Genomic DNA, 27951 nt, shown 5'->3' with positions numbered 1-27951 from the left:
ATGAATCAGACCAAAAGACTGAGATTAAAGAGCCGCTTCACCCAACAATGTGTAAAACAAAATATTTTCTATTCCAATCATCCATGAGTACATTTGAGATATAAGTAAACAGTACACCAAACAAAGTCGACCCCCCCCGTCACTTAAAGGGCTCTACGCTGCCCTTTAGCCTTCTGATCAAAACAAAAACACCACCTTTAAAACAGTGGGGGAAACACAAGTGCATGCTGGCAAAACTCTTCACTGTCTGAAATCTGGATATTCCAAAGTACTAATGATCCGTATACGGTAGCAAAATATTACATTATCAAGAAAGAAAGGCTAACATGGAGAGTATTCTTAAGACGTGGTATCAGAAACGAGGTCAAACTGCACAGCTTCAGAGAGACCAGTAACAAATGGAGCCCTGGTGAAAGTCAGTCCCACAGAGGCTGATGGAGGGCAGGAAAAGATTCACCGTTCCATGATGGTTCAAGGGGGGGAAAATGGGCATTAAGTGACGATCAGTCCATCTGTTCGTAGTAAGGACATTAATCTGCTCGCCTCTATGAATCTGGAGATAGAGATTAGCTGCAGCTTTGAAGCACGCTGCAAAGGTCCAGCATTCAACATGGTAACGCTAATCTGTGGAGACCACCCAGCCAAATCCAAACAGGTTCCCATAACGACGACATCTGGTGCACAACGGAGCATCATGTCCACTTACTGACGGGTGAAAAAAGGATTAAAAAAAAAAAAAAAAAATCACGAGGGAGACCGAGGGGAGCTCCTGGACCATGACCGTGTGAGTAGATTAAGATTTAGTATAAAAACATGTCCTCCTTTTCTCTCAGTTCCTCTTCTCTCCACACCAACAACCTGTAGGAACACAGAAGATGACAGGAAATATTTAATTATAATACAATAAGATCCTTCAATATATATTTTATTGATTTGATTTGGAAAAATGAAGCTTGTTATATAAATGAATTGAACACAGAAAGGGTCATTTAAAGCACTTATTTCTGTTCTGTGCTTGCTGTTATCCTGGGAAGTCTGACAAAGGAACTTCAACCGCTCGACATCGGTGTGAACCGGCCGTTCAAAGTAAGGCTGCGAGCTGCGTGGGAGCGACGGATGACAGACGGAGACCACAGTTTCATGAAAAGTGGAAGGCAGCGCCGGGCAAGTTACGCCACCGTTTGCGGATGGATTGTAGATGCTTGGACTAACGTGTCTGCTGGCTCTGTTGTTCAAGCTTTCGCAAAAGCCGACATCTTTTCCGAGGAGCCGCACGGCACGGAAAGTGACTGACAGCGAAGAAGGGGAAATTGGCATGTCTGATTTAGCGCAGCTGTTTAATTCAGAAACAGAGGATGATGACTTTGATGGGTTTGATTAATACTTTGTAATAAATACATGAATAAAGCACAATCATACTCAGTTTTGCTCCCGCTCTATTTTTGAATACGCAGTAGAGGTATTTAAACGTAGTAGAGGATATGTACATGTACCGCGCCCTGTAGTCCGGTGCGCCTTATGTGTGTGTTAAATACGGAAATGGCACTCATAACTGAGAATGCGCCTTTTAGTACGGTGCGGCTTATGGTCGTGAAAATACGGTACTTGCAAAAGAATAATGATGCTCCATTTTAACATAAAATAAGCAGGCTGACTAGTCACATTTCTATGACAGATAGTACTCAAGCATTCCACCTAGTCCCAATTAGAGTATCTCTAGTCAGAATTGTATTTTAGGTATCACTAATTACTTTTCTATAAGTAAAAATTACATTTTAAGTACTCTGGAATCAAATTTATACTAGTAAGAACTACTTTTCCCATATCTACAGATCTTTACTTATTTTTAGCGGCTGTTTTAACATATTAACTTGACCGAATATGTATTTCAGATACCTTTAACTATATTCCTCCTATCTAAAATGAACAATTTAGATATCTGAAATTTGTACTAGTACAATGACATCACTTTTCCCTATTCGTGCATAATGGGCCGTTACTTTCAGATATCCAAATGACATTACTCCCATCTAAAATACATATTCTGGATTTCTAAAAATTAATTTTAGATCTCCGTAATCCGGTTGTTTCTCCATCTACCAGTGGGTAGGAGCTCGGTTAGCAGCGAGGATCTCTGCATCCTTAGCCTGTTTCTCTCCAACTAAAGCCGAAACTGTTCTAGTTAATACAGGATTCCCACCTTGTTGCGGTTCGTCAAAAACAAGAGTCTATTTTTTAATGGTGGTGGAGAAACATGAAGTCTATGTGAAACATAAGCCTGAGTTTCCAAGCTCTGTCAGCAATCTAACTATATCTACATGTGAAGCTGTTGGCAGGTTAAACGCCCTTTTTGCAAACCAAAACATGCTCACATGGCAACTTTATTTCTTAAACAAATATCCTGTGTGCAGCTGATTGCTTCAGGTTTGCTTTTGATTATCTGTATGTTTGTGTCAACATCCAGCAAGTATAAATACTCATTAAAAAGTACTTTATTTCTAAAGTATTTGCATATTGTATTGGATTTATGTTCATAAAAACAGAACCTTAAAATACAATATCTGCTTCTAATATTATTTAGATATGTGCAGTTATGCAATTAGTTGTTTTCCCCAGCACTAAATAACAGATTTTGTTTACAGGCACCTTTAAAGCAGCAGCTATCCTTTTTCTATTCTATTGGTCTTTAATCTTTTAGGGGGGGAAAAAGTATTTTGTGGTTGTCATGATCTATTACCTATAATTTTAACAAAAACTCCAAATAAACACTTACAAAAATACCACTATGTTTGTGTGTGACTTTTTAAATTGGATTGTTGCAATAACCTCTGAGCTAATCTAGAGCAGAGTTTGTACTCTGGTAGTAATCTCTGAGCCAATCTAGAGTAGAGTTTGTACTCTGGTAGTAATCTCTGAGCCAATCTACAGTAGAGTTTGTACTCTGGTAGTAATCTCTGAGCCAATCTACAGTAGAGTTTGTACTCTGGTAGTAATCTCTGAGCCAATCTAGAGTAGAGTTTGTACTCTAGTAGTAATCTCTGAGCCAATCTAGAGTAGAGTTTGTACTCTGGTAGTAATCTCTGAGCCAATCTAGAGTAGAGTTTGTACTCTGGTAGTAATCTCTGAGCCAATCTAGAGTAGAGTTTGTACTCTGGTAGTAATCTCTGAGCCAATCTAGAGTAGAGTTTGTACTCTGGTAGTAATCTCTGAGCCAATCTAGAGTAGAGTTTGTACTCTGGTAGTAATCTCTGAGCCAATCTACAGTAGAGTTTGTACTCTGGTAGTAATCTCTGAGCCAATCTACAGTAGAGTTTGTACTCTGGTAGTAATCTCTGAGCCAATCTAGAGTAGAGTTTGTACTCTGGTAGTAATCTCTGAGCCAATCTAGAGTAGAGTTTGTACTCTGGTAGTAATCTCTGAGCCAATCTAGAGTAGAGTTTGTACTCTGGTAGTAATCTCTGAGCCAATCTAGAGTAGAGTTTGTACTCTGGTAGTAATCTCTGAGCCAATCTACAGTAGAGTTTGTACTCTGGTAGTAATCTCTGAGCCAATCTACAGTAGAGTTTGTACTCTGGTAGTAATCTCTGAGCCAATCTACAGTAGAGTTTGTACTCTGGTAGTAATCTCTGAGCCAATCTACAGTAGAGTTTGTACTCTGGTAGTAATCTCTGAGCCAATCTAGAGTAGAGTTTGTACTCTGGTAGTAATCTCTGAGCCAATCTAGAGTAGAGTTTGTACTCTGGTAGTAATCTCTGAGCCAATCTAGAGTAGAGTTTGTACTCTGGTAGTAATCTCTGAGCCAATCTAGAGTAGAGTTTGTACTCTGGTAGTAATCTCTGAGCCAATCTAGAGTAGAGTTTGTACTCTGGTAGTAATCTCTGAGCCAATCTACAGTAGAGTTTGTACTCTGGTAGTAATCTCTGAGCCAATCTACAGTAGAGTTTGTACTCTGGTAGTAATCTCTGAGCCAATCTAGAGTAGAGTTTGTACTCTGGTAGTAATCTCTGAGCCAATCTACAGTAGAGTTTGTACTCTGGTAGTAATCTCTGAGCCAATCTAGAGTAGAGTTTGTACTCTGGTAGTAATCTCTGAGCCAATCTAGAGTAGAGTTTGTACTCTGGTAGTAATCTCTGAGCCAATCTAGAGTAGAGTTTGTACTCTGGTAGTAATCTCTGAGCCAATCTAGAGTAGAGTTTGTACTCTGGTAGTAATCTCTGAGCCAATCTAGAGTAGAGTTTGTACTCTGGTAGTAATCTCTGAGCCAATCTAGAGTAGAGTTTGTACTCTGGTAGTAATCTCTGAGCCAATCTACAGTAGAGTTTGTACTCTGGTAGTAATCTCTGAGCCAATCTACAGTAGAGTTTGTACTCTGGTAGTAATCTCTGAGCCAATCTAGAGTAGAGTTTGTACTCTGGTAGTAATCTCTGAGCCAATCTAGAGTAGAGTTTGTACTCTGGTAGTAATCTCTGAGCCAATCTACAGTAGAGTTTGTACTCTGGTAGTAATCTCTGAGCCAATCTAGAGTAGAGTTTGTACTCTGGTAGTAATCTCTGAGCCAATCTACAGTAGAGTTTGTACTCTGGTAGTAATCTCTGAGCCAATCTAGAGTAGAGTTTGTACTTTGGTAGTAATCTCTGAGCCAATCTACAGTAGAGTTTGTACTCTGGTAGTAATCTCTGAGCCAATCTAGAGCAGAGTTTGTACTCTGGTAGTAATCTCTGAGCCAATCTAGAGTAGAGTTTGTACTCTGGTAGTAATCTCTGAGCCAATCTAGAGTAGAGTTTGTACTCTGGTAGTAATCTCTGAGCCAATCTAGAGTAGAGTTTGTACTTTGGTAGTAATCTCTGAGCCAATCTACAGTAGAGTTTGTACTCTGGTAGTAATCTCTGAGCCAATCTAGAGTAGAGTTTGTACTTTGGTAGTAATCTCTGAGCCAATCTACAGTAGAGTTTGTACTCTGGTAGTAATCTCTGAGCCAATCTAGAGCAGAGTTTGTACTCTGGTAGTAATCTCTGAGCCAGCAGCCCCACCTAGTTGCCGTTAAGTTGCGTTGATGCTGTTCCTCCATGGTCAGTCGCTGCCCTCTCTCTGCTGCGGTTCTCTCTCTCCTCGTCCTCCTCATCCCTCTCTTCGTTCCCGCTGTGGTTCTTACAATAGAGTCTAAGAACAAAAAGAAGACAAAGGTTAGTAAAACACAAGGGTCCTGCAGCAAGGCATAATTTTTGTGCCAGTGAACTGAGGGTGCACTCAGAACGACGTGCAGCCATTTAAAATCACACATCCTTGCTCAAAACCTGTCTGCCCTGCATTTGATCAATTCTGGCAACCCGTGCTCGGCTCCCTCTCTGCACTCACAACTTGTAACACACTATACGTAAAAAAACAAAACCACCAAGCAATTAAAGACGTGGCTTTTCAATGATCAAAGTAAACCTTAAAAATACTCAAAATACTGCATATTGGCAGGGATTACTAAACCAAATAGCAGGATAAATAAAAAAAACAAGGACTGAAATGAATACTTAGATGTTCTATATTAATATATGTTTTAATAAACTTGCAACACTTTATTTAGTTTCTGCCAAAAAAAATGCCTGTAATGTATTTTTATAATTTTACTGCAGATGTTTTGATATAGATTCACATGACTTCCAGGGACTTCCTTTATCTTAAAACTAACCAGAGACAAAGGCAATAATAACATCCTGAGAATAAAAAAAAAATAAATAAATAAAATAATAATAAAATAATAATAAAATAATAATAAAATAATATAAATAATAAATAAATAATAATATAAAATAATAAAATAAATAAAAACAAACAACACTGCTCAGGAAAATAAAAACGTAATTTTCTTAATATATTAAAGTATATATTAATGTAGAACATTCAAGTGTTCATTTTATTATAGTCGGATGTTTTCTTTCTAACGGTTTTGAGTGCGAGTGTTTGAGTTTAAAGCTGCAGATTGTTCTCACTGAGGGGAGCGGAGGAGTCACTGAAAGGTCTCTAAGTGAGCCGTTTAAACTGCTGCCCTTAAATATACAAATAATAAATAGAACAGGTTCTGCTTTTTATTGTTCTGTTAAGGACTATTAAATATTTTAGGGCTGTGTTTTAGCGAGACAGGTCCCCACTTCGTGCAAGTCCTGGCAATGGTGGCAAGCGATGTGGCTTCTGCCACGCAGGCGAGGAGGAAAATCAAACAAGAGGCGTCCTGCACACAGATAACTCCAAGAAGGTATATTTAATACCCTGAGAAAAAACAGAAAAAGCATTTCAACATATTTGCTTAGATTGGGGCTGGTCTGATTAATCGATTGATCAACTAATCATAGTTTCCTTTTGTTTGATTTTGGATTTTGAGTTTTTCCGCCAATCCACTCCTTGGGTTTCCATGACTCAGAGTGAAATCAGTTAATAACTTTCTCCTCTTCGATGTTGTCTTTTTACTGATAAACTAACTCACTGTGGAAAACTACTAGCTGCTGACATGAAGTGTTATATTTCATCGTCTGTTTTTGCTAATGTGTTTCACAGCTTGAATTTCATATTGATTAATCAGATAGAAAATATAAAAGAAACATTACCCTGAATTGACAGCCAGTAACTATAAAACTATACCAGGAAGCAGGAAGGCTCAGATTAGGATTATCTTTTTTTTTTTTTTTTTATAAATTTTATCTTAATTTTTTAAAGTTTAGAACATACAGATAAACAAACACACATATACACAAAAAACAAAAGAGAGAAAAAAAATGCAAACAAGGCCCAGATGCAAAGCATAAAACAATGCAGTTGACATGGTGTACACACCACACATACATACATAACCATGTATGAAAGTATAGGATTATCTTTTTTAATTGGTAAGAAACGCATCCAGGTTATTTTCATCCTTTTTTTCTTCAAACTAAAGAGATTTTTTTTTTCATGAACTGTTGACCTTCAGATAGATATTGTTGAACTCCAGATAAACCCGACCACATAGTTCTACAGGTGAAGAAGCAGATGTGCTTCCCTAACTGTTTGCTGCCTGCAGGGATTGTTATTGCACACAACTATGATTAAAAATAAACCCTCTAAAATGCAGCTAAAGTACCCAGGGTGTGGTTTGTTACCCACGCTAAGCAGACTTTCCTAGATGAATATAGTTTAGTCTTTAACAAACATTCACATACACTGAAGAGACTCAACCTTCAGCACCAGTCTGGAGGCTTTTCAGTTTGTGCAAACTTTCCTTAATACATTTTTCTGCTAATTTTACAGAAAACTTTTAGCTTTCCTGCAAAACCTGACCATGCAACCATCAATAATACAACAATAACACTTCATGCATTAAATTCATGCATTAGATGATCTGGAGCTCACTTGTAAATGCCGCGGGCCATGTTTTCTATGTACTTGGCCTTGTCCTGCAGCCCGCAATGATAATGGTAGGTCTTCACACAGGCTTTAATTTCACACCCAATAGTAGCACCCAGCTGACTGCAAAGTGTGCATTTCTGGAAGAAACAAAAATAGTAAACTTATATACAAATGAAATCAGGCAGTACATTTTAATTTCAATAACTACTTTTGTTTTAAAGTTCCCACCATTCTTTTGCCTCTTTTGATTTCCTGGATGACTGTTTTTACATCAAAGTTTCCAAATTCAGCCCGCGATGTGGTGGTAAGCTGCACCGTCCCCGAGGAGAAAAGCTGCAAAACATCCGAGATCATCAGAAATATAAAACATCCCGCTAAACTATTTCCCCTCTACAACCTTTGATGTGTTTCCTGAGATTCTGATGTGGTCCACAAACACTAAGTTGTGTCTTTTATTTCAAATAACCATCATAATAATGTGGCTCTTTAAAGTCGGAACCGAGACCCAAACCGACAGGTAAGATCTGCTTTGTTATGGCAGGAGGAAAACTAGAATTAAAATAGCAAGAGTTAAAGATTTTATGTCAACAGATGTTCTCCATGCGGTCAGAATGAGGTGGAATAATTCTGTAATAAAGAACAGGCAAAGTGCTGAAGAAAAAGCTAAAACATGTGCAGCTGCATCTGCAGGAAAATCCCAGTAAAGCTGAATACATTGAGACATTTCTAATGTTTATTTGGAAAAGATGCATCAAACAATGCATCATTTACCTTTAAGTTCACAGAAAGAAAAAAAGAAATACATTTTGAATGAAACAGAATCCCCCCAAAGAAAACCTCTAAAGCATTCAGCAGTGTGTGCATCCTACCATGCACTTGTAGTGCGCAGCCACCTTCTTGGAGTTATCTGTGTGCAGGACGCCTCTTGTTTCGTTTTCCTCCTCACCTGCGTGGCAGAAGCCACATCGCTGGCCACCATCGCCAGGACTTGCACGAAGTGGGGACCTGTCCCGCTAAAACAAAGCCCTCAAAACATTAGCCAAGTTTATTAACACCAAATCGAAGAAATTGAGCCAACGCTGCTGACTGTGTTTACATGGGAGGAGCTCTCCTCGTCTGCGGCCTGCGAGGACGAAGTGGAGCGGGTTTCTTCCGACTGGCCTCGAGAGGCCACCTTAGCTCTGCTTTTCTCAAATCTCCCCCGGCCCCGGCTTTGTGGAGGAGATGAGTCTGAGTCGTTGGCCACGCCTTCCTCTTCATCTAATAAAACAGTCGCAATCAAACGTTTGTACGCAGACATTTTAGATCTCATGCCTCAATCATATAACAGAAAGCAGGCTCAGGATTTACCTTGAATATCATCCTGTGACGCATCCCGATGTTTGCGACAGTAAATACTGCGGTAAAAAACACAAAGAAGGAATTAAGTAAGACCAAGCAAACCTGCCGCTGTCAAATATGAGCAGGAAATCGTTGTGGATTTGCAGAGGAAAAGCAGTCTGCTTTTATCTCTGCAGAAAGAGTTCAGAACTAAAGCGACTCACAGATAAATCCCCTGCGATGGGTTCTCTTTTATCTGGGCTTTGTCTTTCACTGCACAATAATAGTGATACGTCCTCCGGCACGTCTTGACCTCACAGCCGATGGTTGCACCCGGTCGGTGACAATCGGTGCACATCTGAGGAGGAGGAAACCAGAGATACGGGTTGAGGGTCTGAGGGTTCCTTCTACTAAAGCAGATGTCCAATCAATGGCGGGGAATTGCAAGGGGATTTGGTAAATAAGTTCTCCTAAGTGATAACAGGTCTATAAAGTAACTTTTAATTGTCAGTTTTTTTTCAGATTCACAACAAACCAACTCTGAAAGCAATTGTGACTTGGACATAAAAAAACCTGCAAAGCCAGATAAATCTTTTCTTTAAAAAGCAGCCAGTTATCACAGGGATCTCAAATCAACTCCAATAGATAATCAAAGGCAAAGGTACCTTTTAAAAATTAGATCTCATCACGGGAGAGAAAACACAATCCCTGCTTGTTCTTAAGAGAATAAAAGCACTTTATAGGGAGAAAAATTGTCTCAAACAGCAAAAAAAAAAAAAAAAAAAAAAAAAAAAATAAATAAATATCCAAACTATTACAGTGAAAACTAAAGTCTAATTCGGACTAGGGATGGGGATCGTTAATATTTATTGATATCGATACCTTTATCGATACTCCTTATCGATCCGAGTCTTTATCGATACCACTATCGATACTTTTCTGTTATTTGGTGGAAAGACGATGCGACAATATGTTTTTAACAGAACTGGTATTGCTTTTATTGCTTAACAAGTGAGCATAACAAAAAAAGTTTCTAGCCTTCAGTAAACATGGCTAATGTAATAGGCCACTTCTAAATGACATAAAACTAACTAGAATATATCAGCAGCACCAAATGAAAAATAAAATGTCATAATGTATATAAATTAAATGAATAATATGCTGTGTCAGAAAAAAAGGAAATAAAATATCAGCCCATAAATTAACAGGTATTTTTTTGCAGAAAAATTAACATGTCTGTCACTTTTCATCAGGTTTTTAGAGATTAGGAAAATATTTATCAAATAAATAATTTTATTTTAAATTAAATGTAATTTTTAATAAATGTTGGCATCAGTAGTTTAATTATATATTGTAAAATAATTACAGCAATATACAACTGTATTACTCATGTTTCTCGCCAAAAACTCAATTTCCCTTTTCTTTACGTTACACTTGAACGCATCATGATAACCTAATTGTCGTTTTACTGAGCCAACCTGAACACATCATCACGCAGCACGTCTGAAACTTTATTTACTTTTTAAGCTAACTAGCTTGTATGCTGCCGATTACAACACGGATTTCACAATTACCATTTTTAAGTGACCAGACAAGCTACAAAGTCTGTGTGCGCGCTAACCAGTGGTTCTCTGAGTGGATGATGAAGACGGGCCCGACTGTGGTGCGGCGGGGCAGCAGCAGGAGGAGGAGGAGTCTTTTCCGTTCAGCCATTCTCGAGTTGCGAGCAAAGTTAACTGCCAGACTTCACTTGTTTTACTTTTAATATCTGTTTGCTTACAATTTCATTCCAAAACATTGGTAGACATGCTGCAGTGATTGGATTGATTAGATTTAAATGCTGTGACGCGACTCGAGGGACACACAATTATGTTACAGGACCTCCGGGAAAAAAAAAAAAAAGACCAGACTCGATAGTGGTATCGATAAGCCCAAACGTTATTGATTTTCGGGTTTTGAAAAAACTGGAACCGGGTCCTTGATAGAACCGGGTTTCGATCCCCATCCCTAATTCGGACACGTTGGACCAAAATGAGTTCAAAGATCCTCAAAGATCAAATAAGAACAGCTGGTTGGTCAAACTTGGAGATCAGGAGATCATTGCAGTGGTGGCATGCCTCGAAAGAGCTGTGGAAATGTGCTTGAATCCATTAGTAGAGGTACTTTGTCTAAACTATAAGAGACTGCATTGTTGGAAAAAAAAAATGAAATAATCAGGAAAACATGCAGCTGCAAAGTCAGACCCTCATTGGTACAGCGGCTGCTACTTATGACATATGACTAAATTATCATTTGAGAAGCAGACTGACACCTCAATATTTCAGTGCCGATGCATCTATAAACCATTTACCCCTGAATGTATTATGGATTGGAAGTTCCTGTGTTCTTTCTGTAGATGTGACTTCAAGTGCGCCCGTGTTGAATGGGTCCAATCTAGCAAACAATCTAAGCCATATATTCAAGATTTATTTTGTTAATACTCAGAAGAGACTGGCATCCAGCTCATTAGACACCAATGGCTCCTCCATGTAAGGTTAAAAGAGCATTAAAAAAAAGTTGCAAAAGTATGAGAATTTGCTATGAGAACGAGCAGAGGTGCACTGCAGTTCTGTGTTTTGACCACAGGTGGCAGCATCATTAGAAAACTAAAGGCGCTAAAAAAACAAAGTTAGCCATTTATCAGGGTTAGAGAGGGAAATGAATTAAGAGGCCCAGCACAGTTGAATAAATCTATGAAAAATAAATTATTAAACAATGAAACATGTCTGCTGTTCATTAAGCTGCAGAAAGAGAAAGCAAGTCTTCAGACAATAACAGATAGGCAGAGTTATACAGAGAAGATGCTCAGTTTTTATCATTCATCCCAACTCTCACGGATCCGACTGTTAATTTGATCTGGCAACAATTCAAACTCACAGGAACCAAAATGTATTCGTTTCATTTCTTTTTTTTTTTAAATACTAAAATAATCTCCAGTTATTGCACACAAAAATAAGCCCATTTCTCCTCGTGTACGCTCTGTTTAAAAGTTGCTGTTTGCTTCGCTCATACAAGCTTACTTTCCAAAAGAAGATTTGCAATTTTTCCACTATGTTAGACTCACCACCTGTAATTGAAAATGGGGACGAGCATGTAGGACGGCCTCACGTAAACATATTACCAGAATGATTAACAATTAAGAGGACCACTTATTTTGATGATCCACCTGGAAAAAGAACATCCTCCACTATAGCTTTAAGGCTCATTACAAAACAAACAACTTCAGAGTCTTTGAGGATCCAGTAAGTACAAGAGGAGAGCAAATTATCTATGAATGCATTTACCTCTGATTGGACCAATGCTGGAGAATAAACTGCATTTGCAAAAAAAACACAACTTCCTAACTGTATCTCCAATCCATCAAATCACCCAGTCAGATTTTTAAAATGTTTTTTTTTCGAAGAAAGCCCAGCTGTTTGCATCACATGGATGACTTTGAAGGATTATCTTCCTGAATGAGCATGTAACGACAGTAGGCATCCGACTGCATTCTGTGGTTCAATTTGCAGCAATCCCTTTAAAGGATTAGTACACCCAAAACATGATTAGCCTTCATTTTCTACTCACCCCCATGCTGAACAACACTCTGGAGTACTTTTTTGATATCTCAAATGCATCTGGAGATCTGGGAGGCTTCTTGCTGTCTGCAGACATTCAAATAATGGAGGTCTATTGTGCCCAAGACAGAAAGGTCCATAAAAGTCCACAAAAACGTGTCAATATTCCTCCATACTGCTTGTCCAATGTATTCCAAGTGTCCTGAGTGGGTAGCATCCAGAATTTACTCGAAACGAAGTAATTTAGAATGTTTTTAGAGCATAAACAGTAGTGTATAGAATTTCCTAAAAGCGCGTTCACGAGTCTACGGAAACCGCGGCAGACCAAACCAGACGAAAGTGCGCATTCAGCTCGGCAAAGAACTCATGCTCTTCCTCAACACTGAAGTCCTCAGACATTTTTCTTTCGTTGTTTCTTTCTTTGCAAAGGTAAACAGCACATTTCTTCTTCTACGCTTGCATTATCGGCAGAGCAGATGCTAAATGCGCACTTTCATCCGGTTTGGTCTGCCGGCTTCCGTAGCTTCCTGAACGCGCTGGCGCGCGCTTTATGGACCTTTCTGTCTCGGGCACCATAGACCTCCATTATTAGAATGTCAGCAGACAGCAAGAAGCCTCCCAGATCTCCAGATGCATTTGAGATATCAAAAAAGTACTCCAGAGTGTTATTCAGCATGGGGGTGAGTAGAAAATGAAGGCTAATCATGTTTTGGGTGTACTATTCCTTTAAGTATAATACCTACATTACGTTCGCTGCTACACAGAAGAGAGTATTGCAGATGGTGTAAAAAATAAACAAAGAAAAACATGCAAATGAGTTAGAAGAACTTTTTTTTTCTTTTGACATGCAGCAGTAAAGTCTGGATGAAGGAGCATTTAAAACCATGAAAACAATAAAACCTCAAACCAGATTTGTTTATCCTTGTTGTTATTACAGCGGAAAGCCAAAATCTATCTATCTATCTATCTATCTATCTATATATCTATCTATATATATATATATATATATATATATATATATATATATATATATATATATATATTAATCATTATTAATAGATTATTGAATTAATTTTCAACTAATTTAGTAATTGATTTAGTTAACTAGACTATAGAGACTATACAACATGCCTTTAGCTGATAGAACGACACATATAGTATTCGGTAGTAATTATACCAACATTGTAAAAAATAAAATAAAATATATATATATATATATATATATATATATATATATATATACATACACACATTTTGCATTCAAGATAAAAAAGTATTTTTCTTTTGTCAATATGTCTATCCAGAACTCCTCATGTGGAAAAGGTTTACCGTATTTTCACGACCATTTCCCATTTCTGTATTTAACACACACATACAGGTGCTGGTCATAAAATTAGAATATCATGAAAAAGTAGATTGATTTCAGTAATTCCATTTAAAAAGTGAAACTTGTATATTATATTCATACATTACATACAAACTCATATATTTCAGATGTTTATTTTGTTTAATTTTGATGATTACAAATGACAACAAATGAAAATCTCAAATTCATCATATCAGAAAATTAGAATATTGTGAAAAGGTTCAAAATTGATGGCCCCTGGTGCCACACTCTAATCAGCTAATTAACTCAAACCACCTGCAAAAGCCTTTAAATGGTCTTTCAGTCTAGTTCTATAGGCTACACAATCATGGGGAAGACTGCTGACTTGACAGTTGTCCAAAAGACGACCATCGACACCTTGCACAAGGAGGGCAAGACACAAAAGGTCATCGCTAAAGAGGCTGGCTGTTCACAGAGCTCAGTGTCCAAGCACATTAATAGAGAGGCGAAGGGAAGGAAAAGATGTGGTCGAAAAAAGTGTACAAGCAAGAGAGATAACCGCACCCTGGAGAGGATTGTGAAACAAAACCCATTCAAAAATGTGGGGGAGATTCACAAAGAGTGGACTGCAGCTGGAGTGAGTGCTTCAAGAACCACCACACACAGACGTATGAAAGACATGGGTTTCTGCTGTCGCATTCCTTGTGTCAAGCCACTCTTGAACCACAGACAGCGTCAGAAGCGTCTTGCCTGGGCTAAAGAGAAACAGGACTGGACTGCTGGTGAGTGGTCCAAAGTCATGTTCTCTGATGAAAGTAAATTTTGCATTTCCTTTGGAAATCAAGGTCCCAGAGTCTGGAGGAAAAGAAGAGAGGCACTTCATCCACGTTGCTTGAAGTCCAGTGTAAAGTTTCCACAGTCAGTGATGGTTTGGGGTGCCATGTCATCTGCTGGTGTTGGTCCATTGTGTTTTCTGAGGTCCAGGGTCAACGCAGCCACATACCAGGAAGTTTTAGAGCACTTCATGCTTCCTGCAGCTGACCAACTTTTTGGAGATGCAGATTTCATTTTCCAACAGGACTTGGCACCTGCACACAGTGCCAAAGCTACCAGTACCTGGTTGAAGGACCATGGTATCCCTGTTCTTAATTGGCCAGCAAACTCTCCTGACCTTAACCCCATAGAAAATCTATGGGGTATTGTGAAGAAGAAGATGCAATACACCAGACCCAACAATTCAGAAGAGCTAAAAGCCACTATTAGAGCAACCTGGGCTATCATAACACCTGAGCAGTGCCACAGACTGATCGACTCCATGCCACGCCGCATTGCTGCAGTAATACAGGCCAAAGGAGGCCCAACTAAATACTGAGTGCTGTACATGCTCATACTTTTCATGTTCATACTTTTCAGTTGGCCAACATTTCTATAAATCCTTTGTTTTTATTGGTCTTCAGTAATATTCTAATTTTCTGATATGATGAATTTGAGATTTTCATTTGTTGTCATTTGTAATCATCAAAATTAAACAAAATAAACATCTGAAATATATGAGTTTGTATGTAATGTATGAATATAATATACAAGTTTCACTTTTTAAATGGAATTACTGAAATCAATCTACTTTTTCATGATATTCTAATTTTATGACCAGCACCTGTACTGTCGGTGCACCGCTGGTATGTGGGGGTCTGAGCGCCTCCGACAGAAATAGATAATCTGGATGAACTGACTGCAATTATTAAGTTTTCAGGTGGCCTTTCTCACTTAAAAACATATTAAAACTACTTTATTCCCACTGATCACAGCAAATATAGCTGCAAGATTTAGATTATTTAGATGAAAAAACACCTGCCAGCCACCGCGGTGAAGAGGAGGAGACCCGCCCAGAGGCTGCTGTTGAATTAAGTTTTCAGGTAGAAAAATAGAGCGGGAGCAAAACTGAGTATGATTGTGCTTTATTCATGTATTTATTACAAAGTATTAATCAAACCCATCAAAGTCATCATCCTCTGTTTCTGAATAAAACAGCTGCGCTAAATCAGACATGCCAATTTCCCCTTCTTCGCTGTCAGTCATTTTCCGTGCAGCGCGGCTCCTCAGAAATAATGCCGGCTTTTGCGAAAGCTTGAATAACAGAGCCAGCAGACACGTTAGTCCATCTACAATCCATCCGCAAACGGTGGCGTAACTTGCCCGGCGCTGCCTTCCACTTTTCCTGAAACTGTGGTCTCCGTCTGTCATCCATCGCTCCCACGCCGCTCGCAGCCTTACTTTGAACGGCCGCTTCACACCGATGTCGAGCGGTCGAAGTTCCTTTGTCAGACCCCCCGGGATAACGGCGAGCACAGCGTCCATTTGATTCAGCTTTTTTTCACATCGGCTGTGAGATGGGCACGCAGCGATGGTGATGCGTGGAAAAAAGCACCTGGTCTCCTCACATACACCTGCCTGCATCATCTCCTCATCCATCCAGCCCGTTTCATTTGCGTTAATATATGTCATCAGAGCGCTGTGTCTGTCTCGCTGTCAGCTCCCAGATCAGCTTCTCTGATTGGTTGATGCGGCGCGTCCAGCAGCAAAACTTCAATTTTTCCGTCTCGAGCAGCAGCAGCGCGTTGGCAGATGCTTAAACGCTCCTGCTGCTCAAAACGCGCTGCAGGACCTTTTGCTGCATCTATACGCGCATCAACCATTGACTTTGCATGTAAATTCGCTGCTTCTGCTGCACCTGCTGGGTCCGGTTCACACCGATGTCGAGCGGTTGAACAGCGAGCACAGCGTTAATTTGTTTCCCCATGTTTTTCACATCAGCTGTGAGATGGGCACGCATGGAGTTACATATTAACAGCGATGGTGATGAGTGGAAAAAAAACACCTGGTCTCCTTACATTCAGCCACTCTTTCATCATCTCCTCAATGAGGTGGTCTCAAAAGTCGCAGTTACAACACACATAGGGCGCACCACACCATAGGGCGCACCGCACATTTTGAGGGAAAAAAAAGACGTTTCAGTGCGCCTTATAGTCGTGAAAATACGGTAGTTTTACCTGGTGTATTTTCGTAAAAAGTCTTCTCTAAGGAAGCTTTAGCTATCCGATTAATAATTGGTTGATTTATGGATTTGCAGAATAATCATTAGTTGCAGGGTTATATATATTTATATATATATTAGTTGTGGGCAATTACCGGTGTTAACGACCTGCTATTTGTTTATGCAACGCATAATCCAGGGTAAGCTTGTTCCCTTATATACAACTAGTGAAACTAGGGCTGGGCGATATAGAAAAAAAGCTTATCGATAAAAAAAAATGCGTATTGATCGATATCGATAATTATTGAAAAGATTTGAAACCATATTTTATGTGCAGCTCTTCCTGGACTTTTTATAATATTGCTAAATGATTTAATTTTAATAAAAAACACAAACACAGACTTCGAATTAAATCTTTATTTAACCAACTTTTTTAACCATAACAGAATTGTTTTAAAGAAAAATAACTTAAGAGACCTGAGTTATGTTATTAAATACTGACAAAGAATAAACTAAAGTGACCAGAAAAGTGACCAAAATAAATATAACAAATAAATAAATGCCCCCCCACCGCCGCCCCCGTTTCCTGCTTTAACTTGAGTTATTACTTTGAAGTTTCTGGCCCCTCAGCATTGTTCTCTCAATTGTTAGAACTACGTGGGAAACTGCCCAGAACTGAAAATATATATATATTTTCCGAAGATTCCTCGGAGGAGAGCCGCGCCGGGGCCTACACAGCTCGTACTCCAGCGGGTGTGAGCGGCAGAGAAAAAAAAAAAAAAAAGTTGGTTGTGTTATCAGACTGGTTTTCACTGGTTCCCGACACATTTTACAGATGACTGTGGTTTGTTTTTGGTCCGACTTGCCATGACCGAAATACTGCCAGACTGCCGAACTACAAAAACCTTTCTTTGAAACAATTTCCTCCGCCTCTCCTTGCTGCATCTTCATGTGCTCTGAGTTGTGGTTTGAGAGGGCGGCGCTTGGTGACGGCATGCCTGGGTCCGCGATTGTGATTGGTTGGGAGGAAGCAGTGACTAACATAAACCTACATGCTAGGCTACAATGAGAAGGAAGGAAAACTGCGTTTCTTTTTTATCGAACTTTTATCGACCCTCTTTTTTTCTATTGCACCACATGTCTATCGATCGATATATATCGTTATTGAATTATCGCCCAGCCCTAAGTGAAACATTCTTCCAATTCTGCCAATGTTCACACTTACAGCTGCAACCTCCAACATAATGTTAGCTTAGTATGAACAGACTACCAACATAAACAACCATCTTTAACCCAAAACTGGGATAAAATGGTGACGTTTTCCCCATCTTGACATTTCCCAGCAGCCCTTGCTGCTACTCCAGCCTCTCAGGACATTACAATGACTGCCTGAGTGACTTTTGGGAAAAGGAGAAATAGAGCTTGGACTGACTGACACAAAGATACTGACTGTAAACACTTCATAATAACCTATTATGAAAGGCCTAAAGTTCAGAATTCATGTTTATCTGAATAAACACAAATATATCTTATTGAATATTATTTATTTTCATCACTCGTTATCAAAGCTTTGTTAAGCAGTTTGGAAAAAGGAGATGAGCTCCTTGCCTAATGCGCAACCTGGCCTGAGAAACCTGTTCAAAGACTTACTTTTACTTATCATTTAGGTAGCACACACATATCATCCTTATCTTATTTTTTTTAATCTTAGATATATATATTTATATAATGATTGCACTGCAAGAAAACAATTTCCTAAGTAATTCTGATTCATGATGCCCTTTGGCAAAATTCAAATGAGCCATTCTAATCTAGATTAATCTAGATCTAGATTAATTCCAAGATTACAGGGAGAATAATCTAGTGGTGGGCATAGATTTATTGATTTTTTTCATTTGGGAAACAAAGACCCCACAGGACCCAAATCAAGAATATGGGATGTGGAAAATTTGATGCACTCTACCAAACAGGTAAAACCCCTTTTTGATAGACCTACAATTGCAGCAGCACATGGTCATGTGTCTGTCTTTAATTATGAGGCAGGCTTACTCCCAAACAATGGTTTATAAACACCAACGTATTCTTAATCACATGCTTGTCCTTTAACGACGACAGAGATGACCGTCATGCCATGGTGGGAACTCACCAGTTTGCTTCCCCTCTTGATCTCCTTTTTGACATCATCAAGGGAAAATCCTCCGATGTTTTCACTGTCTGAATGCGACGTAACCAGAGCCGATGAGAAAAGCTGTGAAGACAAGAAACAGAACAAAACAGTTCCCCTTTTGAATCTGAAATGAAGCCTATTTTCTGTGTTGTGAGAAGCACCTATTTATTCTAGAGCACATCTACTCAAAGTGTTAGTTTCTACATGATTCAAACATAGATACTGGTTTTATTTAGGTTACGCAGGCTTGAAATGAAACGCTTCCTTGAGGGATGTTAAAGTTGAGAACAAGGAGCTCCTCTCACCATGCACTTATGGTGGGCTGCCACCTTCTGGCTGTCAGACAGCAGCAGCTGGCCGCAATCCTTGTTGCTTCTGCAGAAGGCACACTTGAGCAGCCGTGCTGGAGCTCCTCTCCTCCGTCCTGACATGGCCAAAGTGTTCTGATGGGTGCCAGACTCTGTTTTTAGCTAAAAAAAAAGAAGAAAAACAGAAATGGTAAATAGGGAACCAGAGATCAACTTTCAACAAAGAAGAAATGAATTAATTCAAGTAGAGTTGTGACTAAGATGACCCATCCCTGCTTTGTGAGATGCATCCTCTCTTTGATCCCTTTGACTTAAAATGCTAACTATCCTATGCAGTGCTGAGCAGATTTATAGACATACCCTCTAAAAATCTAGAAGAAATTTTAAACTGAATTCCTTCATTGCGGTAGTGAAAGGTTAAACTATATATATAACTGACTGTTTTTAACAGGCCTCTGTCCGATTTTGGATCGATCCCTTTCCGATTTTCCAAAATCGATGTGTAGGGAATGAGATTGACTAGTTTTATAGTGACGCGCGTGACGTTCAAATTCAAATGAGCAGGCATGTGCAAATGTTGACCCAAGTCACACAATGCTCAGCAAGCTGTCCCAACTGAAGTCGGACGTCTGGAACCATTTTAGACTTAAAACAGTTAAAGATAATGTGCTGGATGTGTGACATTAAGGTGACTTCCCTCTACATTGATAATGAGTGGCGGCTCCCTTCTCGTGCTACAGACCACCAAGATGACTTCAACCCAGACAGCTGCAAATATAGCCAATAGGTTGACTGAAGACATACAGACAACGCTGCAAATATGGTTTGTGCAGTGGAGATAATGCAGCTCATGCATATCTGCTGTGTCCCCGCTGTGTCACGTCTGCTTGCTTGTGTGAGGCTTAACTTTTACACTTTTCACAAACAAGTTTGCGCTTTTGAGACAGTTTTGTTCACATTTCTAGTTTAAACTGTCTGATTTACAAGTTTGCACTTTGTGTTTAATGTGACAGGAAAAAATAAAATATTTTATTTTGAAACACAGTTGAACCACTTTCATTGTTGTAAAAACAGATACAATTTAAATAAATCAATTTAGAACTGTATGAATCAAAATCGAATCGTTTCAGGAGTTTGCCGAAAATATCCAGCCCTACTGGATACCATTACACCTGAAAAGACTGGAGAGCAAAAACAGACTCATCTTTGCCCACTATACTATACTACTGGAGCTGGGTCAGAGATGTCCATGAGAAAAGCTTAGTGTAATTTAGTCTGGCCCCGATTAATGAGACAATGGAAGATTGTTGATGAGAACAACCCCTTGTTTTTCAAACCATGTCTATGCCTATTGGCCAACGCTCTGACCAATGAGAGCAACTGACTGTGACGTAGTAAGCGCGACAGAAAGCTGGTGGGGGAGTGTAAACAAACAGCCTGTCGGTAAAACGGCGAATACGTCCTTCTCACAAATGAATGAGCGTAGAGCCTCTTCTTACTCGCGTTTCAACGAAAACCCCAAGTCTAATCCTTCCAAACCTGATTCCAAAGCTGGGTCAAAAATTGCCATCAGAGCCAGCGGTCCTTCACACACGACTATGCCGAGAGAGGGCCGCTGCAGACGGGCTGAGGTTAGCCCTGGCTGATGTTAGCCTCGGAGGTCCTCTGGTTGGAAATTGTTTCTTTAATTACGGAATTAATCAGTAAATCGACCATATAGTGAAGCTTTAAAGTATAATATTCTTGTCTCAAATGGTCTTAAAACGTGCTTTTATTGAACAACAGCAACAGAAAAGAGAACTTTTAACTTTCAATGGAGTGCTCCATTGAAAGCTGCTGCTGTTGCCATCTTCCTTGTTGTGCTTTCCTTTTGTTGTGATTGGCCCACCAGTTCTAGGGCCTGGGGCATTGACCGAGGCTAGAACACTCGCAGGCAAAAATGATTTTGACCGCTGGCGGGTGAGGCTAGTTTACTAGGCTAACTCATAGGTTGTTAATGGTGATTTTCCGTCTATACCTGGTTGACGTTTCAAGATTTTAAAATTCCCAGGTGATTTTTAAAACCAAACAAACACAGGAAAATAAAAAATATATAGAAATAGGCTGTAGCTTTAACAGATTTCTCTCAGGAAAGTCTTGTGAAAACTCTTGAGATCCGATGTGGTTTCAGAGTAAATCATTGCCAACAAGAAGCAATGAGAGAGTTTGTCGACTGATTTAACAAAGAAAAAGTGTTAAAAAAACGAAAAGCAGTTTGTTAAAGCAACACAGTGTAACTTCCTAAACAACTATTAGCTTAGATTTATATTTAAGGTTTTTCAGGTCAATATTTAGCACATTGTGAGTCTCAACACTCGATGCAGGCTGCTCTTTTTAAAAACTCACCTATGCAATAGAAGAGAGTCAGATTCATCCGTGAATGAGCCATGTGACCCAGAGCGCTACTTTACAGCAGTCTGAGCTCATCTTAAACACAAGAACCAACTTTTTTTGTTTTTTGTATAAAGAAACAAACAGATCTGACCCTAACCTGATCAGACACATTTTTGCTTTTCTGATATTTAATCTAGAGGGTTAAATGTTTCCTTGGATCTAACAGGAACTCCCTGACTTCTCAATCTGCTGCTCCAGATTGGCCCGTTATCAGATTTCAAAACACCAGGGGAAAACACCTGCCGCTCACCCTTTCCTTTTAAAAAGTGTAGTGTGGGACTGAGCAACAAATCTGAGATCAGATCTAAAAGAATCGACTCTATTGAGTCGAATCTTGAAATTTTAATCCATACTAAGCCCCACTGCAGTGTCACTAGTTGCTTTTAGCGGCGCCAAACCCGGAAGTTACAGGTCTAGTGCCCCAGGTGGCCGAAAGAGGAGTGGAGACAGCATGAATTGAGGCTCTACTTGCAAAACATTTTGTTGTGCGTCTTTCTACGGAAAACACTTAGATTCGCTGCACGTCACTTTCAGTGTAACTGGAGTCGAGGCGTGGTAGAAATTAACTTAATAAATGACCAATTTTGAGGGGTAATAAAAAAAAATACATTAAACAAGGGCAGAAAAAATTAATGGAATTAATTGATTATTGAAATAATCGTCAACTACATTAGTAATCGATTAATTGTTAAATGGAGTATAGATACTATAAAACATGCCTTTAGTTGAAAGAGCAACCAATCCTTGGGCAGCAATTATACCAAAATTGTAAAAAGATAGACATTTTTGATTTAAGATAAAAAAGAGCTATTTCGTCCGTCAAAATCCTACATCCAGAACTCCTGAAGAAGAAAAGTTAAGTTTCACCTGATTTAATTTCCTAAAAAGGTTATCTTTAAGGAACCTTTTGCCATTGGATTTTTAATCGATTAATCGAAAAAAAAAATAATTGACAGATTAATCGATTTGCTAAATAATCATTAGTTGCTTTAAATCGAAAATATGGACATTTTAAAAGAGGTTGTCTTGTGATTTAAAGGATATTTTGGTTTCATTCATCGCAATATAGTTTACTGCAGATGACTTTTCTTTTTTCAACTGACAAAAAGACTGGACATAGGGGGGTGTGCAAAAACTAGTTTATGTCAAGTTCAAATCCAAGGGAAACTCAAAAGGATTTTAGGAAAAAAAAAAAGGTTTGGTCCATATCTTTTCCAGAGGTGCCAATGGATGTTAACCTGACTCCGCCAGATGGATTTGCTCCGCATATCCATCTGGAAACCTTCCGTTGAAGTAATTTTGGGAAGGGGCGAAAATACTGGTTAGCTGATTGGCCTATGTTGGTGATAGACGGGCCAAATAAACCAATCAGATCAACGAAGCATATGACGTACTAACAGAGCGACGACGAAAACACAACCACAAACCAGGCTACTCTTGCTGAAACCAGTCGGGAGAAGAGCAAAAACATCTTTTCCTCTGAGAAAAGCCTCCAGAGCAGTGTTTTGCTCTTCTTTCAGTGAAGAAATACTCTGTAATTCCGATAAAACTTCCTCGATAGCCATGCTAACGCTAGTTTCATCGGCTGAAGCCGCCATGTTCTTTGAACTGAACTGTCGCGCTTCTCGTTGCGTCACACCTCAACCCGCCTCAAAGCCAACGCTGATTGGACGTTCATTTGGTGAAGGGCTCCAAATTTTCTTTAACGGCGGGTCTCCAGACTGATCTGCGAGTGAAACCTTGAAAGCTCGCGAGATCAGGATGGTCTCACGAGGCTAAATGGATGTGGCTGCCACTCCAAATACTCAGCAATTGCTGAATATTGTTTCAGCCCTAATTAACATTACATTATTTCTACCTGCAGAAGTGAACTGATGGGCAGAGGTTGGTGGTAGTGTTAATTTTAGCAGCCATTTTTAAATTTAGTTTTAGTCTTAGTCCAGTTTCAGCATCGTTTGTTAGTTTTTATCACATTTAGTCGACATCATCCCATTTTTATTTAGTCTAGTTTTAGTCGACTTAAGTCAGAGCATTTTAGTCTTTATTTTAGTCCAAGAAAACAATTTTATTAGTTTAGTTTTAGTCAACAAAAACTGTCAAAATTTTAGTCTAGTTTTAGTCAGGACATAATTTTAACCTTTTACTTTTTTGTCAGCAGGTAACGTTTAAGATTTCCTAAAATTATTTCAACATTTTCTCATCTTTTTGATAAAAAACAAAATTTTAGGAACACATGCAGACATGGAAGATGTTCTGACAATATTTGCATATTTATTTTGAACATTGTTAAGGTTCAAAGACACAAACACAAATGCTTGCATTAAAACAAATAAAACACACCTGGCAAAGGAAACAAATAAATAAAATAAAGTGTCTTATGAACTTTACACATGTGCTGGCTGTTTAAAGCTAGTTCACATAGAATAATAAAATAAATAGATTTGTTGTTTGTCAATGTTGTAAAAAAAAAAAAAAAAACTCCAACTGATACAACAAAAGTGCTTTCCTTCCAGCTTTAGCTGGCCTGTCATTGTTTCTGGGTGGTTGTTGGTGGGTGGTGTATCTTCAATCTGGAACAGAAATTAATACAATGTCAGGATAGATAAACAGCGTAACAGGAATTCCAAGTGTATAAGTAGCATATAGGTCTGTTTTTTTCCTTAACAAAAACTAAGTCTCTGTAAAAACTACATTTGACCATCCATTTCAAACTCATACAAACAACCTAACTATCATTTTATGCAGGAATAAATTGCAGACATTTTTATGTGTGCAAGCATTTTGGTTGTATTAATATTGATGTTTGCATCCCAGTCCCTGCAGTGGTTCCCGTAGCAATGGCTATTTTGTGTATGAAAATCTAGGTTAAAGTTGTTCTGAATTATGTGTGGCATATTATTTTTATTTTGTCTTATCCTGATAAATAGTTTCAGTTCGTTTTAGCATTTAGCATACATGTGTAGCTGCCGAGGTGTTTTGTGTTAACTATAGTTCACTTGCAGCTCCTAGATTACCTAAAGCGTCTGTCTGCTTTAATCAAACTTGCAATTTAACTGAAACTATAGTTGCCCGGCCAGTATAACATATCTAAGTTCTATCAACAAGTGGCTACGGTCGCATTGGGAAATTATAGCTGTTGATTTAATGTTACATTATAAACAACCACCACCAATCTTTCTGTTAACTTACCGTAATGTCTTTGTGGTGAACTGCGACATGTCTCTTCAGGTTTGTTGTGGTTTTTTCCAGCTACCATGTGGCGACATTCCTTCCCTTCGACTAAAATCAAGCATTTGATTTTGTTCTCCACTTCAATGAAGTGAAAATGTGTCCATATATCACGTCTCCTCTTTCTCCCGAGCCCCAGAGTAGGCTACTCTGTGTCCGCCCACTCCAGGTTTGAAAGTGGGTGTGTGGAGCTGACGAGGAGGAGGCGGAGGAGGAGACGAGACAGGATTTGAAAAAAACATAAAATAATAATATATAATTTTCGTCTCGTCTTTGTTCGTGAACTAAAATGTCCATAGATTTTATTCCAGTCTTTATTTACCGAACTGCATTTTCGTCTCGTCTTTATTAGTCCACGAAAATTATTTCTGATTTACTCCCAGTTATTGTTTATTAGTGGGGATTTTCGTCTCGTCTCGTCTAGTTTTCGTTCGGTGAAAAATGTGCGTTGACGAAAATATTTTCGTTTAGTTTTCGTTAACGAAATTAACACTAGTTGGTGGCATGGCTCTGAATAGAGTAAAAAGCAAGGACTTTGGGACAAAACAGCAACATGTGAGGAAAAAGTTGTGGTATGAAGTTGGAGAAAACAGTGTAAGCATAAACTTTGGTTCTATACTTTGGTAATTCGGACAGAGAGTCTATTCGCCTTTTTTCAGCCTGAAGGTTAATGGTCCAGGTATGCATTGTCCATGCGTTCATTCGTCACTAAGCCATGCTAATTCAGCAATTCAGAGGACACAATTAACATATAATATGACAGTAAACATTTAAACTGTTACTATGATTAAAAAAAAATAAAAAATGAATGTCTGTTTCCATGCTAATCACCCCTAAATGATTTGGCCTCCCTCCTTCAACCACAGTAAAAAAGAAGTTATAGGATTATTATAAAACCATTAGGAAAAGAGTCTCTGAAGAAACTGTTCCCAGAAACAGATGGAAACTAAACTTTGGCTCAACAAGCCGTTTAAAAACTTGGAGGTTATGACAGAGCTGCTCTGTGTACAGGAACCACCAAGTGGGACTCCATGAAGAGTCCAACGGGTCAAACACGGAGCCACAACTTTATTTCTGGCCCCCAGAGCATGGATTGGTTTCTAACACCCTGGTGGGATAAAAATACTGCACGTGTGTTGAGCTGAAATTGTGAAAACTTTGGTTTATTATGCGGAAAATCTTTTCCAATGTGTCGCAAATCATTAAAAAATATAAAACAGCAGCATACATTCCACAGAGAGAACCCCTTATTTGCAAAAAAAAACAGTATAAATGGGTATTAGACGTTCAAATCAACAAGAATAAATACAATGGCGTAACGACACAACAATAGGCCCGTAAGCAACATCATCTGGGTAAGCCTTATATGAAGTACATCACTCTGGATCACCCATAAGTCCAAATCATAGTGTAAAAAAATAAAATACCCAAATACATCATTCTTTTAAGATCTTTAATGCGGTTTGAAACATATTATATGAGCGTATTTTTTATACCAACCGTCTGATAAACTAAACACGGTTATTAACACAGTAATTGAAAGTACCACTGTCTGCTTTGCTATTGGTGTGGTATTTAAATGGCTCACTATCATGTTGTAATCTGGCATCTGTTGGGGTATAAATACGATCCGGTCAGTCATATTAAAATCAGGTGGTTTTAAGAGGAAATTTTTGCACCATTACGTATGAAATCAGACGTCCTAGTCTAAAATTGCGAAGGGGGCCCACCAGGTGTCAGTGACGGGCCCCTAAGAGGTCAGGGGCCATAAGCAACTGCAGTCTCTGCTTACTGATAGTTACGCTATTAAATAAATATATTTTTTTAAAAAGCTAAGCTTTGGCTTAGCTTTTTTCAGTCAGATAGTCAGATAGGGGTTGATCTCAAGAGAATTTGAGTAAAAACACATTAATAAGGAAAAACTAAGTAAAACAACATGACCTGAGTGAAATCTGATCAGCACAATTATGTGATGTTGGAGCCTTAAAAGTTTTATTTTTTTTAAAAGACAAGTTTTTATCCCATATAAAGGTTTTACAACCAAATAAAAAATTTTTTGGAAAAACTGAAACTTTATCCTAAAATTAAGATGGGTTTAAATATTTTAAAAGGCAAAGCAGATTAAAATATGTATAATATAGTTGTTTTTTTATTAGTGTAAAATGATTGCAAAGCATTCATTGCATAGAAAGCAACAGATCAAGCTGCAGATCTGTGCTGAAATCTGCTGACATGCTGTCTAGATTTTTTTCAGGAGAGTCTCAAGAATATATTTTAAAGAAAAGGGATTGTTTGATTTAGTAATAGTTCATAGATTATATGTTTTCTAAGAGCAAACGGCTGTGTGCTGCGGCGCCTTGATTGAGAGCCATTCTAGCCATGATAGCAGCAGGGCCAGGCTTTCACTGCGGCGGCAGACAAAACACCAACACAGCCAGGCTAAACAACAAGCCTCATCATCTTTATTTTTTATCCTCTGCTCTCTAAAATGTTCCCATGCAACAGCCTTGTAGTAAAACCAGGATGTTGTAAAAATTTTGTTGGGGCGAAAAAAGGGAAGAAATGTAAAAGGTGCTTCTAATTTCTCCTCCAAAGTTTTGAATCAAAGGGGGGCGTGTGACTCTTTTCTCCAAGAAACTACAAGCTTCACTGAAAACTATTTTCTCTGCGAACATTTCCAGCGCCCCCGAAATGTTCTCCCAAGGCCTAAATATGATGCAGGAAAATAAAGGTCGGTGGGAAGGAAAATGTGTATATCCCAGGTTAGTTTTTTCTTCCACTGGAAGTCCCTCTAAAAAAGTGCGTTTATTTCCCTTTAAATGTGGGAAATTATGGTGACAGGCGCGTGTCTTTGCGAACCGTTTCGAAGCAAAGAGCGCCATACGTGCGGAGTCCGTGTTGAAAGCGAGCAGCTCGGTGTGTAGAGCCCCAGCGGCACGGCCTGGACCCACACCAGGCCACGGAGCACCGGGGACACGGACCGGCCGCGGAGACACGGCTCGCTTCTTACCTGCTGGGTTTATCTTATGGCGCTGAGCGGGTATAAAAGGTGGGGGAATGTTCCGGACAACGGCGGCGGTGCTTTCCGTCCTTCAGAAGTGATTGTGTGCTTTTCTCGCTAGCATTAAGCTAGCCGCAGCGAAGCGCAGCACCACTTCCGCGTTTGC

At 39.0% G+C, this 27951-nt stretch overlaps 1 protein-coding gene across 1 annotated transcript; it reads right to left on the bottom strand.

Annotated features, from left to right (window-relative positions):
- Window positions 1-47: 47 nt before the first annotated feature.
- phf6 (PHD finger protein 6) lies at window positions 48-27951 on the bottom strand. Its single transcript, XM_038292316.1, has 11 exons — window positions 27795-27951; window positions 19121-19275; window positions 18795-18896; window positions 8916-9049; window positions 8722-8768; window positions 8468-8631; window positions 8241-8384; window positions 7600-7704; window positions 7375-7508; window positions 5031-5160; window positions 48-858 (listed from the first exon to the last, which is right to left on the bottom strand). Exons 2-10 carry the CDS (start codon window positions 19244-19246, stop codon window positions 5031-5033), a joined length of 1086 nt encoding a protein of 361 aa, XP_038148244.1. The 5' UTR covers window positions 19247-19275; window positions 27795-27951; the 3' UTR covers window positions 48-858.

The sequence above is a fragment of the Cyprinodon tularosa genome, unplaced genomic scaffold, assembly GCF_016077235.1.
Source record: "Cyprinodon tularosa strain WSP-4 unplaced genomic scaffold, ASM1607723v1 ctg31, whole genome shotgun sequence".
Lineage (NCBI taxonomy): Eukaryota > Metazoa > Chordata > Actinopteri > Cyprinodontiformes > Cyprinodontidae > Cyprinodon > Cyprinodon tularosa.
This window is presented reverse-complemented; position numbering and strand designations above follow the sequence as displayed.

What these genes read in the sequence shown, in the direction of transcription:
- phf6 (XM_038292316.1), bottom strand. Translation starts at nt 19,246, where the DNA reads ATGTCAGGACGGAGGAGAGGAGCTCCAGCACGGCTGCTCAAGTGTGCC. An exon ending in GTCACAGGATGATATTCAAG is followed by an intron (nt 8,632 to 8,721) that starts GTAAATCCTGAG and finishes CTGTTTTATTAG; the next exon opens with ATGAAGAGGAAGGCGTGGCC. An exon ending in CTGCGCACTACAAGTGCATG is followed by an intron (nt 7,705 to 8,240) that starts GTAGGATGCACA and finishes GATGTTTTGCAG; the next exon opens with CTTTTCTCCTCGGGGACGGT.